The sequence below is a fragment of the Artemia franciscana genome, chromosome 3, assembly GCF_032884065.1.
Source record: "Artemia franciscana chromosome 3, ASM3288406v1, whole genome shotgun sequence".
NCBI lineage: Eukaryota > Metazoa > Arthropoda > Branchiopoda > Anostraca > Artemiidae > Artemia > Artemia franciscana.
The window spans coordinates 40629714-40642845 of record NC_088865.1 but is presented as its reverse complement, the minus strand read 5'-3'; the positions used below and the strand labels follow the sequence as shown (position 1 = coordinate 40642845).

Sequence of the window (13132 nt, the reverse complement as noted above, 5' to 3'; positions counted from 1 at the left end):
ATATATATATATATATATATATATATCCCTTTTATATCATCTGTTCTTGCGTAGTAGCACTCCAAATGTTTATTTTTCTACAATCTCAAGCAAGTTAAGGTTTATGTAGTGGCAAATAAATTAAATATGCTTGTGTTAAAAAAGTAACAAACATTTAAAATAGGGTATCAAAATTCTTTCACAATAAATAATTTTTTATGATATTTTTAATATATATAGGGAATTTTCAAGGCCACTATAAATTCAGATTTACATTCGAAGAGCTATTACCTGACGCTTTGCACTCACTGGGTCAATACGATAGTCCTTGTTAAAAAACAACAACCCAAACAACAAAATACACATCTGTAAACCCTTGTTTTTACCTCCAAAACCATTCTTCTTGGGGAAAATAATAGATTTCGTCTTTTGTAGATAAGGGTTCGGAACATCCATTTTAAGGTTCTCAGACATGTCAAATTTAATAGTGCAGTTTTCATAAGGATCAGATCTCTTTTCATGGGTGTTTTACCTCTTTTCTAAAATTTGGCAAATCGTCTTATGATAACAACTTTTAATGGGCACCGTTGAGCTTCATTAGTTTTACATATTTGGATCCAGATTTCAGGTAATTTCCTTTTAAGACATATATAGCATAGAACTTCAAATTTTCAGGTAAACATGACAAGGGCCTTTCTTTACTTACTATTCATGACAATGAATAGCTCGGTAAGCTCTTGTTTGCAATTGTATCGAATTTAATGTATAAATTAGCATTACAAAAAGATTCAAGACATACAGTACAAATACAGGAATATTCAAAATTGAAAAAAAAAAAAATGCCTGAACAAAGAAAAATATAAATACAAGACGCCAAAAAAAAACAATGCGTAAAATACAGTAATCAGTAAAATGAGGAAAGAAGCGAAACAAAACAAAAGAAATTATAAATACGGCAAAATAAAAAAGACATAACAAAACACAACTAAATAATTATTAAGTGAGGAGGTTCACCGGAGTATTTTTACCAACAGTATCGATTATCACACATATTACAAAATGTATTTTCAGAGAGAAGGAGGGAGGTGGTTAGTGAGGGGCTTTACCACATATTTTTGAAGATGTAAAAGACTACCGCATACATCTTAAAGCTTTTATCAAAGAACATACGGACTTAGGTTAAGAACGTGAACTGCAAATACCCATATTTTAATAGTCCCTGTAAAATTGTCTGTAATGATATCAACTTACTGAAATCAGCAGGTTGCAGGAGCTGATTAGCTCGCTTGTGGCTAATTTCTGTGAAGAATCGCTAGGTAAGCCAATGCTTATGCCCCCTTCTCGTGAAGTTTCTCCCCTTTAAACAAGCCATAGCTGGTACAGTTGATAATAAACTGACGACTGGGTATATTTACATATAAAAGTACTTTTTATAACCATTTTAAGTTTAATTGCAAGTTGACTTTTGCTTTGGTCTCAAATGGCAGCCAAAGTAGCCTTGAGGAGGCGTTACTGCAAAAAATTGATTTCAAATATATCCTTATTCTGAATCAAATTAGTTATTGATTGAGTTTAAGTTTTGTAAAGATGAAAAAAAGTCCGAGGTAAGGAAACATTAGTTTTAGACACTTGATGTAGATGTTTCCTTTAATTTGAGTCCTTTTTATAGCTTACTTTGCGATGATGAATTGCGTTTTAAGGAAAATCTATCGTATAATATCAAATAGTTCATAAAAACGATTTTCAACAATTACCAAACACCTATTATTGAAAAATCATATGTTTAAAAACACCCCTATGAAATAAGTCACGGGTGTATTCAAAAAGAGTGTATCAGAATTTAACGCTCCGAACCCGCTGTTTCAAATGCTTTGATTATCTTAAAAATTGTCGACAAAAAACACATGTTTGGTGCAACTTTCAATGTCATTCCATACCCAATTGAAGAAAATAAAGTAAAACACCTATTGGGACCATTGTCGTAATGGCTTATCCCATCTAATCCATCTGTTGATCCTTTTATGTGAAGATTAAATAGATGCATAATGTACTATGGTCAATCATGGTAAAGGACTAGCTACCTGTAGGGCAGTTACAATGTAACCGGCCCCGTAAATTACGTTGTAAAAAAAAATTCGATAAGTAAATGTTCAAGATCCAGACTGCATAATAAGTCGATTTTCTAATGGGCAAACTTTGTTTCATCAAAAAGTACGTCCCATCTTTAAAATTTGAAGATGCACGATACGCACTTTATAATATGTTACTCATAGTAGGCAATACAACTTATTTAATAAATGTTGACATGGAACAACTTTCTTAACCATATGCACTGTTAAGAAATAATTTTTGTTTAGCGTTGGAGTATTTTCTAACTTTGACATTTTTTTATGATTAAGGATAATCCCTTGTTGATGTCAATTGTGTTCTTAGATTCAAGATTCACAACACAACTCTCGGAAAGTCTGACACATTTCGTGCGATAGACTTGCGTCACAACAGAAGTAACTGTTTTTTTTTTCACTAGAATGTAATTTTAACCAAGAAAACCTGGAAATGTCAATCCACCCATTCCTGGGAACATATTAGGGAACATTGTCGGTTGCAGTGGTATGGAGGAAGTTACATACGAGGTAACAACAGTCGGAAAAACTGTGGTAGAAGTTACTGTTGTCATCGTCGCTTGGGCTCTAAAAATGATTCTGTATGTCCTATAATCTGTGGAAGTGGTCATAGTCTCCACTGTTACGGGACTACTCATAACAGTATACTGGAGAAAAGGGTTTGTAACAGAGGTGCTTGGGATATTTTCATATTTTGTTATCGTTGTTTCACCAATTTTTCGCGTCAAAGAGCTATAAATCGTAGAAACACCGTTCCAAATAGGAACTAAATCAGTTTTGAAAACATCACTAGTTTCAAAAACTGGCTTCTGAGAAGCTTGGGGAAACAAAGGATTTACAGGGGGCATTCCAAATCCAAATCCTGGGTTCATGTAAGGGTTCAAAGCTGCATATTGGTTTACGTAACGCATCATCGCAAACTGCTGCATTTGCTCTGCAGTCAAACTGCTTGGTTCTGAAGCAATAGGTGTTGCATCAATTGTTTTGTAAATTTCTGAAACAGCAGAAGTTACTTCTTCAAGTGGGGGTGTTGGTTCTACAAGTAATGCCGAAGTATCGATAATGCTCGGTAAAATTTCAAACCTTTCAAAGTCGGTTGGATCAAAGTCATTGTCAATTTCTGATAAATCCGATAAGGTACTATATGGCTGGCGAAGAACTCTTTTCTGATTTGGTATATTTTCATCATAGTCATCCTTAAAGTTAAGGTCGGAATTGTCTAGTCTACTGTTATCATCACTTGTTTCAGGTAAAGAATCCAGTAAGTCAGTTTGTAAAAATTCTGAAGGAACAGTCTTTACAGCAGTAATGAGCCTAGTTATATAGTATGATTGCGTTAAAGTCATATCTGTTGAAAGCCTACCTCTAGTGAATGGGACAATGCTTGTTTTAGTCATGAGCTCAACAGAGCTAAATGTTTCTGTTATAGTACTCATCATCAGCTCAGGCACAAAATGACTGTCTTCTATGTCTTCATTAACTTCTTCCAACTCTTGAACTTCCTCTTCTCTATTTACAGGTTCTATCTGAGGTACCTCTACATCACCTCCTTTAGTTTCATCTACCTCTTGTTGATATTGGTACTCATTGTCTTCTGGAAAGGGCTCCTCAGGTTGTATTGGCTCGTCGTAATCAGGAACTTCTATTTCGGGTTCTGGTGTAAGAGGTCTTGGAGAGTGCCTTGTACTTGTTTTGGTAACAGTTAGATACCGGGTGCTTTTAATATTTCCAATCTTCATTACCTGGGGAGACTTTAGTGTTACAAGCTCTAAGTATATATCTGAATATGCACTAGGAGTCACAGTCTGTACATGCAAAGTAATTATTGTAGGTTCTAAGGGTGGCTCGGAATTAATTTGTTCAACAGCAGCAGGCTCATCATAGAGATCTTCTTTTTCTAAACTACTATAAAAATCTTGTTTACTATAATTATCATACGATTCATCGAAATCTTCATCATAATAGCTTTCAGATGTAGTCGTAGTTGGTTCAGTCGTTCTTTCCTCTCTAACCTGCTGATAGCGATTTTTTCCTTGTATATTTACGAAGGGCTTCGGAGAAGGACGGTAGCGCCATCTTTCTCCATTATTTTGCAGCTTTCTAATTGCTACTATTCTACCCAATGCTGGTGTTTTATTTATGTTATTTTCGACATTAAGGTTTCGCTTCTTAGAGACTATGTACCCAGCCCTTCTAGTATATCTGGGTTTATCACTCTGATCTAATGGCTCTGGATTAGTTGGAGCAATAGTTGTACTTCGGAAGGAGCTACGACGGAAGGATGGTTTCACAATAGTTTTTTGTGCAATAGTTTCTGCCGCATCTGCATCCTCGTCGAGTAGTTGGTTTTGTCGATGGCGCTGTAACCTTTGCAAAAATGTTTCTTGTGCTGATTTTCTTTCCAAATGTTTTTGACTCGTGGTCTCAACTTTGGGAGACGACTTGAAGGACTTTCGCGTGGTACTTTCAGGCTTTGTTATTTCAAAAAGAGCTTCAAGAGGTAAATTTTCATCGTTGTCTAATGATGATTTATTAATTTGTGGCGTGGATGTAACTGCAATGGCAGCATGAATAAGTGACGGTTTTATTCTGTTATTATCATCATCTCCAGCAACAACTTGTACAGAGCCTTTTTTCCCACCTACTAGATCACTACTGACAGCCATAAATATTGTTGACGTGCTTGATTTTAGCTGTGCATATTTTCCATCTATATACGTGCCAATAACACTTGTTTCATGAACTGTTGTAACTCCATGTTTAATAACTGTTCCACCATATTTTGAAACAAGGCCAAGCTTTAGTTCAGGATTATAAGAGTTTGTTTTACTCTCTTCGGATTGCTCTACGTTCATGCTCAATGGCTGCAAGACGTCTTTTAATTTATAAACTGACAGTTTAGCATATGCAACTCCATCATTCGACCTGCCTGATTCAATAGCATGATCTGCCACGTCAAACTGTGCTTCAGTACTTGTCATACTTCCTTCAATGAGTATGTTTGCGTCTGTGCTAGCCTCTATGCTATATGAGTTATGAAGCTTTTTCTTCACCGGATTTTTTGAGCTTTTCTTCTGTGACCCACTGCTACTAGATTTCTTCGGATGTTTCTCTGTAAATAAAATCAGAATATTAGCTCCAGCTTACTTATACAGAATAACTTTCACTTTTAAAAATATATGGAAAGTTTTGCCCTTAAAGAATTAAAAGAAAGTTAAAAAAAAAATAAGATTAAAAGAAAAAAAACTGTTTTGTAAAGCTGGCAAATTTCAACCTCGAAGAATGGATATATCAACAGTTAAAGGGACAAGTAGCGAAGACTGATACGTAGATTAACTTTATTTACGGACATAAAATGTACGAACAGAATAAACATACTAACATTAACACAGAATTAACGATCGAAAATTAACTTAAGAACAAACAGAAATACGACTTTTCTCTTTGTTGGGGGAGGGGAGGGAGGGAGTATGTAAAAGCTTAAGCAAAGCTTAAGTAAAACCCACATCTAAATTTATTGAACCACAAAAGCCGAAAAGATCATCACTCATCGTACAAAAAAAACACAAAATACGGAATAAGACTTTAAAATGGACGACAAACTTAAATAAGAAGAAGAAAAGGACATATGAAGGAGCAAAACTTGAAAATACCGAAAAGCCGAAAAAGTTGAGGAAAATGGGAAAATAATACAGGAGTCATGTAATTTATAGGTTGCGACCGCTGTTCTTGCATTTTCTGAGTAGAATTATTTTTGTTTTATATTATGCTTGTCTTGTGGTAGAAAAAATGGATAGTCTTTCCGATACACAAATTAGGTTTTGAAAACTCTGAAGATCTTAAAATTTTCGATTTATGTATAGATCAGAATTCTGTTGATTCAATATCGATATGTTTTTCCAACAGTTCTGTTAAGTTGTATCAAAGAAGGCGGTGAAGTGCCATGACTTATAAGTTGGAGATAAAACAATAATATTTGATGCAAAACCCGAGTTTTATGTGGAAATTAAACAAAAAAGTTTTTTTTTCAAAAGCAAGTAAGGAGCAACATTAAAACTGATAACAAACAGAAATTATTCCGTATATGAAAGGAGCCAGCTCTTTACGCTGAAGTTTTTTGTTACTTTAAAGAGCAGAGCTGTGACTAAGAGGCAATATGCAGCGTAAAGAGCGGGGCGTTGAGGAGGGGACAGCCCTTTTCATTTCTGGAATAATTTTGTTCGTTTTAAGTTTTAATATCACCCCTTACTTTATGTTTAAAAAAACTTGTTTTTTTTATTTAATTTCTGAAAGTTTTTCAACTAATGCAGGTTCGAATTTGGCTCACCTTACATGAACAACTAAAACTGAACTTGCAAATTAATTTTGGCGAAATTTCCCACACGTAAAATTTCATCTGGAAAGTTCATCTCTAGAAACTATCCTCCCAATGTGAACATCTCACAGTATAAAACCAATATTATTGATTGTGTGTGAGCGGGCTGTGCCCTCGTACAGTTGCCAGGAGATGTGGCTCCCTCTCCATGAAAAATTCCTTCTGCTCAGTTCTTCCCACATAAATACCCCTTCACCAAGAAAATACCCCCAAACAATTCCATACTAGCTGAAAGTTACCCCTGGAAAATTTCTTGCAGACGATTCCGGCTGATAACTTTTTCTTAGCCCACTTTTATTTGAAAAAACTTTAATTTTTGATTGTTCTTCAAATCCTGCTGGAAATCCCCCCTCTGTGGAAACTTCTTCTCATAAATACCACCGCTCCCTAGTAGAAAGGTGTTCCCGCAGAAAATTCCATTTAGAGAATTTATCCTGCGGAAAACTCCCCCATGGAGAATTTTCCCATGAAAAATCCTCCCACCAACAGAAATATGCTCTAGACAATTCCAACCCGGTAAATATTTCCCCCGGACAATTCCCCTTAATATCTCCACATGTAAAATTGAGTCGGCAAAGAGAAAGAAAGACAAAAAAAAGAATTTTACATAGGAATCTTGGCGAATTTATCCTGTGTAAAATTTTCTTTGGAAAGTTCACTCCTCGTGAACTACAGTTCCCGAGTAAGTTCACTACAATTACTGGACTTTTCGACTATGCTGTACAGAAAAGCTATCTCAGAATTTCGGTAGGATGACTTTTAGGAAAAAAGTGGGTGGGAGGGGGGCCAGTTGCTAACCAATTTTTCGGTCACTTAAAAAGGGCACTAGGACTTTTAATTTCCGATCGAATGAGCCCTTATTGATATTATAGGATTATTGGTTCGATGCAATCACCCCCGGAAAAAATTATAATAATAAAATAAATAAACATGCATTAGTGATCTTTCTTCTGGCAAAAAATACAAAATTCCACATTTTTGTAGATGAAAGCTTGAAACTTCAATATCAGGGCTATTGGATACGCTGAATCTGATGGTTTGATTTTCATTAAGATTTTTTGACCGTTAGGGGATGCTTTCTCCCTTTTTCGAAAATTTTGCAAGTTTTCTTATTCTCATAGCATTTGATGCGTAACACTAAACTTAATGAATCTTATATATTTAGAATCAACATAATAAGCTGATTCTTTTAATATATCTATTGATATCAAAATTCCGTTTCTAGAGTTTCGGGTACTTCTGAGCCGCATCGCTCCTTACGTAAGTAAGACGTATTCGTTACCACGAACTGTTGGATGTAGCCTAGTTGCAGAAATTGAGGGGTTGATCATTCAAAACAAAACCTTTCAGCCTGAATATTCACAACCCTATCTTTGCGTACTTTGTGTTGCTCTAAGCAAGGCGTAAACGTAGGGACTTATAACGGTGCGTTTGTGGGGGGGGCTACATTTTAGGAGTGTTTAAAAATTTGATGAGAACAAAAAATAAGAAAATTATATATTACATCTACGAAACACAAGAAAAATCAAGAATTTGAGATGGCAGGAAGGACAGAGTCCCAAACTTTCCCCTCCTCTTGCAAATGTGCCTACTTCAAGGGTGTTGAGTTTTTTTTTTTATACAACTAAAATACTGGAACTATATAGTGACAACAAAGGACATTTATGATAAGCGAAGATCAGAGGATTTCACCCCCCCCCCTGGAACACAAAAATCTACGAAGGTTTCACATTTGTAGCATTTGTAAAGCAATATGTGCTTTTTTGACAAAACGAAAACTTTCCTCCAACCTTTAATTTTGCCTGGAAATTTTTTTTGCAGGCTCAGCGCCCCTTCTATCCAAAACAATTTGACTGATGCCTTCTTTCAGGGATTTTGAAGTTGTTCTATACAACTAAAATACCGTAACTAAATACTGACAACCAAGGCAACCCACGGGGATTGCAGATGGATGATTTCGCCCCCCCCCCTTTCTAGAGTAAGATAGTCTATGTAAGTTTCACATCATGTAACATTTGTGAAAAAATAATACTTATCAAACAGTTGATAAGTATTGTACAGTTCGTGGTAACGAACTGTAGTAAGGAGCGACCCGGCTCAATAGTAACCGAAACTCTAGAAAATGGAATTTTGATACTAATAGTTACATCAATAGAATCACATTTTAATACTGATTTTAAATATATAAGTTTCATCAAGATCAATTACACCCATCAAATAAGAAAATTTGCCTCATTTTAGAAAATAGGGGAAAACACCCCCTAAAATTCATACAATCTTAACGAAAATAACACCATCAGATTCAGCGTATCAAAGAACCTTATTTTAGAAGTTTGAAGCTCGTATCTACAAAAATGTGGAATTTCGTACTTTTTTCCAGAAGACAGATCACAGGTGCGTGTTTATTTGTTTGTTTTTTTTTGTTTTTTTTTCCAGGGGTGATCGTATCGACTGAGTGGTCCTAGAATGTCACGAGAGGGCTCATTCTAACGGAAATTAAAAGTTCTAGTGCCCTTTTTAAGTGACCAAAAAAATTGGAGGGCACTTAGGCCCCTCACAAGCTCATTTTCTCCCAAAAGTCACCGGATCAAAATTCTGAGATAGCCATTTTATCCACCATAGTCGAAAACCTAATAACTATGTCTTTAGGAACGATCTACTCCCCCGCAGTCCCAGTGAGAAGGGCTGCAAGTTACAAACTTTAACCCGTGTTTACATATAGTAATGGTTACTGGGAAGTGTACAGACGTTTTCAGGGGTATTTTTTTGGTTTAGGGGGAGAGTTGAGGGGGGAGGTTACGTGGGAAGATATTTCCATGGAGGAACTTCTCATGGGGGAAGATAATTTCAATGAAGGGGCGCAGGATTTTCTAGCATTATTTGAAAAAAAATGAAAAAATAAATATGAAAAGTTTTTTCTACTGAAAGTAAGGAGCAGCATTAAAATTTAAAACGAACAAAAATTATTACGCATATGAGGGGTTTACCTCCTCGTTATACCTCAATCTTTACGCTAAAGTATTTTTAGTAATTTCAACTATTTATTCCACGGCCTTTGGGATTTAGAGGTCATTCTTAAGGAATTGGGACAAAATTTAAGCTGTGTGTAAAGAGCGAGGTATTGACGAGGGTAGAACCCCCTCATATACACAATAAAAACATACGAATATAGAAATTCGTTACATAAGTTAATTCGTAAGTTACGTGTATTTTTTACCAGTGAAAATGTTTGTAAAAAATTAAAAGTTCTAGTTGCCTTCTTAAGCAGTCGAAAAATTGGAGGGCAACTAGGCCTCCTCCCTCGCTCCTTTTTTCTCAAAATATTCCGATTAATTGCAATTAATTAATATGCAAATTTCGTTTTAATTATTTGAGTGCGGAGAGCCAAGATCAAAACGTGCATTAATTCAAAAACGTCAAGAAATAAAATAAAAAAACAAGTTTTTTTAAATGAAAGTAAGGAGCAACATTAAAACTTAAAACGAACAGAGACTACTCCGTATATGAAAAGGGCTTTTCCTCCTCAACGCCCGGCTCTTTACGCTAAAGTTTCTTACTGTTTTGAAAAGTAGAGTTAAGAGAAAGAGTCAAACTTTAGCGTAAAGAGCGGGGCGTTGAGGAGGAAAAGCCCTTTTCAAATACGGAGTAATTTCTGTTCGTTTTAAGTTTTAATGTTGCTCCTTACTTTTATTTAAAAAACTTTTTTTTTTAATTTAATTTGGCAAAAAAGAATGTTTCCCAAGTCTTAGTTTCTCCTGCAATTTTTTTTGTAAGCTCAGTACCCCACCCTCCATGAAACAGTTTAGCTGTCTCTAGGCATAAAACTGTCTCTTTAACGTGCGGAATACTTGTAGTTTCCTAACAGTTTCTTACAAGTACATTATATTGATATTAAAACATTAAATCACAAGCCAATTATCTCACATGTTTCTTGCTGGCTTAATTGACTGCTTATACCATTTCAATTAAAATAACGCACCAAGGACTCTACCTGAAAATTTAGGGTGTAAAATTTGCATCTTAAAATCATGCCCTTTTAGATCATGTTAAATTTATTTTTGTTTTTTCTTTCAAGATTTTAACTAGTATCAGAACAAGGACGAACAGGTTTTATTAGGGCTTAAGCGATTTTTGCTTCAATGTTTAAATGTGGTTTTAATTTTTATTGTCCTATTTAACCTCATGCTATTGTTTTAATTCATATTATGCAAAAGCTATTGCTGAGATATATTTTACATCATAATTAATTATGTATTACGTAATTGCTCAAATCCGTCATAAATCAGAGTTGTCCCAGCCTCTCAATGCAAAAAAGGGAATTTTCTACTTGTCAATAAAGATGGACTTAGTATTTTGATTGAGAATGTCTTAACTAAAGAAAACATAAAAATTGGCCTATCAATTAATCAAGTAAGGAACATTTAAATTCATTTACGACCTTCCTGGAGGCTCACCCCCTCCCTCTGAGAGATTCTTGTGTGGCATGCCACCACGCAAAAGTTTGGATTTGTCAACTAAAGAAATAATCAAGTTCTAAATATAATAAAAAGAAATAAATAAAAACAATTTTAGTTTCAGCATGCAATCAAAGAATATGATGATTCATATAATTTTTGGCATTTAGTCAAAGTTGGGGGGGGGACATAAAAACACCCAAAAACTTGTGGAACACTCCAGAAATATGAGTATTGGAGTGTGCTTCACCGATTTTGTTGTGAAATTTAACTATTGCTCCATTACAAACACATTTTATATTTGCATTTCAAAAACTAAATTAATTTTTGTCTCAAATTTGAACTCTAGACAATAGAAACACAACTAAGAGTAGAGATACGTTGCATTGAAGTAAATGACGAAAACGATTACAAAATTAGGCGTACATTACTGACATAATAGTAATCAAACCATTAAGAAGCAAATGAGGAAACAGATATGCAAGCAGTATCTAAAGGTAGGGGTAACTAATGTAAAATGTAAAGACTGCTTTAAAAAATATTATTACTACCAACAGGTCGTTAAAGCACCATTGCCAACACTGCTGCACAAACTCCTTATCCCCTAATAAGCGTCTATGCGTCATTCCTAGGGCAGAAGAACTAAGGTTGATAGTCATAGAACTAAGATAGTCATAGAATCTCTAGTTTTCAAAGTGCTTGGTTAAATGGAACGGGTACATTACTGACATAATAATCAAACCATTAAAAAGCTAATGAGGAAACAGATATGCAAGCAGCATCTAAAGGTACAGGTAACCAATGTAAAGTTTAAAGACAGCTTTAAAAATGCTATTACTATTAATAGCTCGTTATAGAACCATGGCCAACACCGCTGCCTAAACTCCTTATATCCCTTAACATTTTCATAGTTTCACAATTCACTCTCCCCATGAAGCTTGAACTTACTCTACATAGTTTTTATGACCCACGTCTGCCTCATTGGAAAACATTTTTTTGGCCCCAGCTTGATCGCAAAAGAAAGCAACATTTTTGGCAACGGACGGTTATTTTACTGCAGCTCGGTTTTATCTACCATAGCGCCCTCACTTTGACAGCGACATCAATGCAAGACACTTAGCCTCATCAATATGGGTGTCTAGCAGAGTAATAGACATTTAAGTACTGTAGCTAAGCATGCATAGGTCTAACACACGCACATACATATATATATATATATATATATATATATATATATATATATATATATATATATATATATATATATATATATATATATATATATATATGTATATATATATATATATATATATATATATATATATATATATATATATATATATATATATATATATATATATATATACGGAACTACTAACTACTACTACTAAAAACTCACCGCAGTACCAAGCCACCTGAAGCCACCACGGCTACGAACGCTCCTCCTTCATCCCAATCTATTCACAGCCTCCCTCTTTACACCCTACAGGAAGTTTCCATTTCCTTTAAATCCTTCTTTATGACATCCTCCTACCCTAACCGTGGACGCCTGCTTTCCGTTTAGCCCTACACGGCTGGCTGGAATCCTTCATCCACAGAACGTGCCCTAGCCATCTCAACCTTTCTCTAATTATAGCCCTAGAAATGACACGTTATACATGTATAGCCCGGAAACAGATGCGTAGATACGTATCTGGTCATATATGGTCATTATTTTACATGGTCAATGTGTCCCTGTTCATTTGCGTCTTTTGACTTGAAATATTGTCATTAACATTAGTAATAAGATATTAGATTCGTTACTGTTATGCTAGCCTGGGTAAATTAGGTGTAGGAAAAGAAAATAGTAATGGCTACAGACTATTGCAATTTTGTAGGTATAACAATATAGTTATAATCAATAAAAGTGTGGTAAATTATTTTCTTAAATATGGCGACTCTGAAGTTAAAAATAAGCAACTGAAGATTATGAATACGATTTTTGAAAAAAAGGGAAGTACCTAGCTCTTTAAGGAAAATCTTAATTAAACCACTGTACATGAAAGGTGATAAGAGTAAGTGTGGTAATTATCGAGGCATTAGTCTGGTCTCTGTAGGTAGCAAATTACTTAACAATATGATACTTTTCAGACTGAGAGATGCTGTAGACAAAGATTTATGAGAAGAACAATGCGGTTTTTAGAAAAGGTAGAGGATATGTC

General features: G+C 34.9%; 1 protein-coding gene across 1 annotated transcript in view; it reads right to left on the bottom strand.

Annotated features, from left to right (window-relative positions):
- Positions 1-2270: 2270 nt before the first annotated feature.
- The window catches only part of LOC136025267 (uncharacterized), a 58723-nt gene continuing 47861 nt past the window's right edge, over positions 2271-13132 (bottom strand). The window contains exon 3 of the mRNA XM_065701128.1: positions 2271-5214. Coding sequence (XP_065557200.1) covers positions 2516-5214 — 2699 coding nt within the window. The 3' untranslated portion in view covers positions 2271-2515. The remainder of the gene's footprint in view (positions 5215-13132) is intronic.